Source organism: Rhincodon typus, chromosome 8 (assembly GCF_021869965.1).
Source record: "Rhincodon typus isolate 14 chromosome 8, sRhiTyp1.1, whole genome shotgun sequence".
Lineage (NCBI taxonomy): Eukaryota > Metazoa > Chordata > Chondrichthyes > Orectolobiformes > Rhincodontidae > Rhincodon > Rhincodon typus.
Window position 1 is genome coordinate 35862939 of NC_063339.1, and position 6744 is coordinate 35869682.

General features: G+C 38.8%; 1 protein-coding gene across 8 annotated transcripts in view; it reads right to left on the minus strand.

Annotated features, from left to right (window-relative positions):
• cdc42bpb (CDC42 binding protein kinase beta (DMPK-like)) overlaps positions 1–6364 on the minus strand; it is a 191881-nt gene extending 185517 nt beyond the window's left edge. For 6 of the 8 annotated variants that reach the window (XM_048599870.1, XM_048599869.1, XM_048599868.1 and 3 more), the window contains exon 1: positions 5575–6363. In XM_048599870.1, coding sequence (XP_048455827.1) covers positions 5575–5749 — 175 coding nt within the window. In that variant the 5' untranslated portion in view covers positions 5750–6363. Of the gene's footprint in view, positions 1–5574 lie in introns of all 8 variants that reach the window. The other 2 variants (XM_048599866.1, XM_048599871.1) reach the window with 1 other exon arrangement.
• Between the last annotated feature and the right edge of the window lie 380 nt (positions 6365–6744).

Here is a 6744-nt window from a genome sequence, read left to right on the forward strand (position 1 = left end):
AGTTCCTACTATCTCTGCTTTACACAGATTTACACAAGTCAGGATTTATTTTTGCATGGAAAGTATTGCCCTCTACAATTGCCAAAACATGCCATAGGTATGGATTCTTCCCTATCTTAAAATAAGAAATGTCAAATCCTTGAGCAAACACAGCATTCTAGTTACAGCATGTAGGTTGCTAGTTAGCTGGGATTAATTGGAGTAACAGACTGACATGGTCTCCAGGAGCCTTGATTCATTACCTCAGGGAATCACAAAAGGAGTTTTTTTTCCTCTGAAATTAGCCACAGGTTTTTCTGCTTTATTTGCTTCTCCCAGGCTTTTGCATGGTTGGGGTGGGTCAATAATGCATGTGATTGCACATGTCTGGATAAGTGGCTTCTTGATCTTTTCCCATCTTTTTCGTATATTGCTCATTGGCTGCTGCAAATGGAAAACTTAGGTAAAAGAGAACCATTTAGCTGTAATTAAAAGACAAGGAGAAGATTTTCAAATCAAAAGGCTGTTCATAACTTCCAAATGTAAATAAATCTCTGGCCTTGTTAATGTTCAGGACAAATAACAAGGAGTAGCACATTTAACAACTGTGTTTTGTTTGCCACCATCTCATGTCTTCTTCAAGTCCCAATCGTGCTGTGATGCAATTCCTTAAATATTCCTTGAGAGAGATAAAGAAATAAAAACATGAACATATCTATACTTAGGGTAAAGGAACCTCATTGTGCTCATTTTTGAGCTGGAAACAGACAGTAAAGGGATCTACTCCAGTAGAGTATGACAGAAGTCTCATTCACTATGTACACACTCAGGTACAGATTTACCAACTTAGGTGATCTGTATTACAAAAACAAATTTGAAAATTGGGATAGCAAATGCACTGCAGACATGCATGCACATATAAAAGGTGCTCAAAGAAAATCAAAAGTAAACAAGTCTCAATATCAGATCCTATTTTAAATATCCTTAAAAATACAAACATTTGCATTAAACATGATACACCTCCTCTCCAATATGTCCAATTCCAAGGCTATTTTACATAAATTTATATACCATTTCACAATGTTTGCAGTTCTGATATTACCAGATTTTTAAAAATCCTTTTAACAAGTAGCAGCTGCATTTTTCCATAACTTTGTAATAATGGCAAATAAATAATCTAATCAATTCTGAAGCCACATTTTCAACCATCACTAATATAAGGCACATATCTCTCATCTAATATTTCAAAACTATGTTGGTGGGTGTCATATTAAAGGATCAATTTGAAATTATGTTTGTTGGGAGTTCTGTTTAACTCAAGAATTGCTGTGACTTCTTTAAAAAAAAGTTAGATTGTGTTTTTTTGGGTGAAACAATTACAACACAAAATTGAGAACAATGGAACAGATGAGAGCCAGACAAAACCCCATTAATGTCACAAAAATATTTTAATTATAAATGACTCCCTTACTTAATTTCAAAATCTCATCAGTTGGTGTTCTAGTAAGAAAACCAAAATAAACAACTGATGAATAACTATTCCACTCCAAATAAGATCAAGATCACTAGCATTGTATAAGAGTGTAACTTAAGTGATCTACAATGTAAATAGTACTGATATTAAACAGCAACTGTTGGCAATAAAAAGATCTTCATTCACTTATCATTTGAAACAGACTCTTTGCCAAGAAGAAATTCCGTAAACTCTCATCTTTGACTGTAAATAATCTGCACATAAAACTACAGGAATTAACAGTACAGAAGACCATACAGCTCATTATGATTGTGGTGACTCTTTATTAGATCTATCCAGAACTAATCCCATTGACTAGCGCTCAATCTTCCACTACTTCAAATATGCAGCCAGTTTTACCTTGGTGGAGCATTTGATACTGTAAATCTCTTCATAAAGAAATTGCTCCTAAACTCCATCCTTATTTGAAGTGATAATTGTAATTTATTTACAACACATTGCTAAATCCCTATCCAAGGAGATAATTTGCTACTCGTAAGAGCATAAGAAATAGGTGGAGCACATTTTACAGTACCTTGAACCTGCTTCAGTCAATACAATCATGGCGATCATCAGCTTTTAGGCATAGAAACTGTTAACGACAGTACAAAGCCTCTACAAAACTCTAAGTGTTTTTAAAACAATAATCACAAAATCTCATATGATCTGCTTCAGTGAAGAGAGCTCCAGTATCTCAAATGCTTCTTCATTGTTTATGAAACCTCCCAGCTTTTGTTTTCAGTAAACTTTAATGTTGCAGCTAGACTGTACTAAAGTTCAAATCATCTACGTGTTTCAAAAAGAAAAACGTGGACTCAGCGTTCGTCCACGAAGGTACACCACTTCCAAACCCCGTCTAGGCAAGCAATGCATTGTCAACAAATCTTCAATGGTAAACCTCTTTGCATCCTCCCCATTCACACAATCAAGTTGGAAATTCCACACAAACACATGCATACAGTACTTCCGTTGAAGTTACAGTAGTGCTCCAGGAGAGGCCCGGGGGGATTCCACTACTTTATTTCTTGTGCAAACAACTTGCACAAACACTCTTAAGAAGCACATTTCTGAATGCATTCTGAAAATAAATACAGTGCATCCATTGTATTTCCTTTATTAAACCTAGTAACTTATTCAAAAACATTTATCTTCAAGTAAACATTAAGAATATCTTAATTGAATTGTAAAGAGTAATGGATAAATAAGTCATGGTATATTGGGGGGTAACACACGACCTTTTTTCTTTCACTCATGGGACAAGGCCATCACTGGTTGGCCAGCATTTGTTACCGCTCCATAGTTGCCCTCAAGGCGGTGGTAGTGAGCTGCCTTCTTGAACCGCTGCATTCGACATACTGTAGGTTAACCCACAATGCCATTAGGAAGGGAATTCCAGGAATTTGACCCAGCCACATTGAAGGAACAGTAATACATTTCCAAGTCAGTGTGGTATGTGGAGATTGACCATGTGGCCTGTAGCGCCTTTGGCCCACACACTGGCAAACTGGTGGCTTGGAGGAGAACTTGCAGGTGCTGGTGTTCCCAGGTACTTATTGCCTTTATCCTTTAAGATGAAAGTGCTCATAGGTTTGGAAGGTGTTGTCTAAAACGTTTTTGGTGAAGCTCTGCACTGCATCTAGCAGACAACAGCAGCATTGTGTACTGAGCATCAGTAGTGGCTAGGGGTTATCACTAGGCTACTGCTCCAGAAATTTGGCTAATATCCTGAGGGCCTGGGTTCAAATCCCACCAGGGCAGATGGTGGGATTCAAATTCAATTTTTTAAAAAATCTGGATTAAGAATCTACAGATGACTACAATTGCCAGAAAAATGCATCTGGCTCATTAAATGTTCTTCAGGGAAGAAATTCTGCTATCCTCACCTGGTCTGGCAAGTGTATGACTCCAGTCCCACAGCAAAGTGGTTGACTCTCAGCTGCCCTCTGAAAGGACTTAGCAAGCCAGTTGTATCAATCACTACAAAACTACTCATGGTCCATACTATAACATTTCATACCAAATGAAATGAAAAAATATTCAAAAATCACATTCACTCCACATAAATCAGTGTATACAGTTACATAAAATAAAACAAAGAACTGCAGATGCTGGAGATATGAAAGTGCTGGTAAAACACTCAGCAGGACTGCCAGTCACTGGACGCAAAACGTTGACTGTTTTCTTCCAGACGCTGCCAAACCTGCTGAGTTTTGCCAGCAATTTCTGCTTCTCTTGTATATAATTATGTCTTTACAAATTCTCATCCCTATAAAACAATTGACCAACGATGTATTTCATGCGCACAATCAAGTAGGAACCCCCAAAAGAGAGACTTCGAAAGGTCCATAAAAAGAGACATGTAGTCGGATACGAAGCTTGTCCCAGCATTGTTTTGTCAGTGAGTTATAAATAAAAGGGTAAGGCCCTTTCTACAGTCCCTGCAAGATTTTGGACAAGTACCTGTAAAAGGTATTCAGATAGGATTGGTCAGATCATTCTAGCTTTTTGTCTAAACTTGCTTTTTGACTAAACTTATTCTATTAAGTAGTAGTGTTTTAGATGGTCCATACTCCTTTGATTTATTTATAAAGGTATAAATACTCAAAGTCTAGTTTTTAAAAAGGTGCAACTTGGAGTTTGGTAGATTTTGTAGTTGTAAACAATATAAACAAATATTGTGATGTTTAACATTAACATTAATATTTTAAGTTAAGTAATTAAGACATGGTGAAAGAGGGCTATTTTGGCAGTGATTGTGTCCCTACCCCAGGGGACAAAGGCCTGGGCTCCCACCTGCTCCAGAATGTGTCATAACATGTCTAAATAGGTTGACTGAAAGAGATAGTGAAGGTTCCTTACAAGCGAAACAATCTGCATGATTAATTAACAACATAGGAAAAAAGATACAGTACAAGGAAAAATGTCCAAAAATTAAGCGTTAAGTACCAAAACTGCTGTCACTGTCAAAATCTTGGCCACCTTCAAGTTCAATTAAAATCTCATACTGTAAATACATGTAAATACACTGGAAAATTTGTGGACTTCTCATTTAGAGATCACATTCCTATGATGACTAAAATATAAAGTTTCATTCACAGTAAAAAATTAACTGATTTACATATGCACACACACTAATCAGTGTATTTCTGATTATTGAAATTTAAAACTGTTGAGAAATTCTTCGTTGAAAATAGTCCAATTATGTTAAAACAGTGTGCATTAAAAGTGCAGCATAGATTGCAATAAGCCTCCAAACAACCATATATTGCTAGCACCACCCAATGATGTTAGATACCAAATAATACTGTAGATACCTTCTTAGAAAAGGAACTGTGCAAGCTGCCAATCTGTTACCTTTTAACATGTGCCTCTTTTTTAAGCTTTGTTAAAAGTGAACTTCAACAGATACAATGGCTCACCATTCAGCTGTGAATCTTATTCATGACATCAAAATAGACTGGGACTTGAGTCCTCTTAGCTTGTGAGCATATGAGAGTGGTCATTTAATTATAAACTATTACCACTTCCCTGCAGACATATTATGCATGATCACTAAGATATCTATAAGTTGCATAATAAAATTTATAAGCTGTAGAAACATACGTCTTTTATTCCAATCACATGCTCACTTACTGACAGGATCGTGAAACATGTGCATACAATGAAGTACTCGTAAATAAAAGGTCAGCAAACAGACTGCAACAGCAGCAATGGACTAAACTGGTCCTAACCCTTTTCAGTTATAGAAAAGCTATTCAGAAAGAAGTGAAGATGTGTGCCTGAACATGTGGAACCATTAAATTGTCTTTTATTTTTGTCTCCTCTTAAAAATAAAAGGTTTTTTAGGAGACGTTGTATTCAAAACATACAAACAAAACATTAAAATCGGAGTTATTCATTTAGAATTTTGATTAAACCCTACACATGCATGGGAACAGTTCATCTTTTGATTTTAAGGAGCAAAATCAGCGAGATGTCGCTCAGCCAGTTCCACAGAAGTAAACAAACAGCTGTTTCTTGAATTTGGACGCAGCTCAAAGTACGATACCAATACAGACAAGATCATTTAAGGATATGCTTACCCCATTCCAGGAATTCTGCAATGTATTTTTCCCGTCGTATAGGCGAGCTGCTACATTCGTTGTAAAGGCATATTAAAATATCCAACAAAGTCTCCACACTCATTGAACTTGCATTCATCTGAGGTCCGCTCAGGAGCAACTGCTCCAACTTCTTCAGCCGAACCTTCGCTGACATTTTATTCTCTCAAGTTTTGTTTTAACTCTCAAGATGATCCTCCTCAAAAGGCGGCTGGTGAGCAGCGTCCAGTTACCCAAAAGAGATCAAAGCAGTGATTTATTTCACATTTAAAAAGGCAGGAACTGACATTTTCACGGTTGAAATTAAAAGGCAAAAAGGGAAAAAAAAAATACTGCGCTCAGGCCCAGCTGGTCATAATATTTTCTTCTTTATCGGCGACCACCTCCCACCGCCAACTCCAACAGAAAAAGAAAGAGATCTCTCCTTCCCTCTGCAAAATCCAAGTTAAGCCTTTAGTTGAGCTGAAGCCCAGCCCCAGAGAGAGGGCTCGTCTCCTCAAGTGCGTTGTTCATCTCCCGTTTTTCCTGGCTTCGCCGAAGCTCCTGCGCGTCTTGTCGTCAGTGTGGAGCCGGCGGCGCTCATCCCGGGCTCCTACCCGGCTGCTGGCCCCGCTCACCGCCGCTAGCCCACTCGTATACCCGAGCTGGAGGAATATGGCCGAGAAACGGTTCCTCTCGTCTCTACTCGGCCCGGTCACAGCTCAACCTTAACCAGCCCGACCCGGCCCGGCCCAACCACACTCACTGATCCCGACACCACAAAGCCGCCCACCGGAAACACGGCGACGTCACCTGATTGACAGCCCCACCCCATGGCAACCGGGAGGAACCCGGAGCGTGAGCTTCAGGGCCGGGAATGGGGGAACGTGTCCCTGGAGATCTGGAGATGGGAATGAGAATAAACTCCTGGATATCTGGGAATAGCAATGTATCCTTGGAGATCCAGAGCTGGGAATGAGAATAAATACCTGGATATCTGGGAATAGCAATGTATCCTTGGAGATCTGGAGATGGGAATAAAAATAAACTCTTGGATACCTAGGAATAGGAATGTGTCCTTGGATATCCAGAGCTGGGAATGAGAATAACTCCTGGGGACCTGGCAATATGAATGTAGCCTTGGAGATCCGCAGCTGGGGATGAGAATAACTC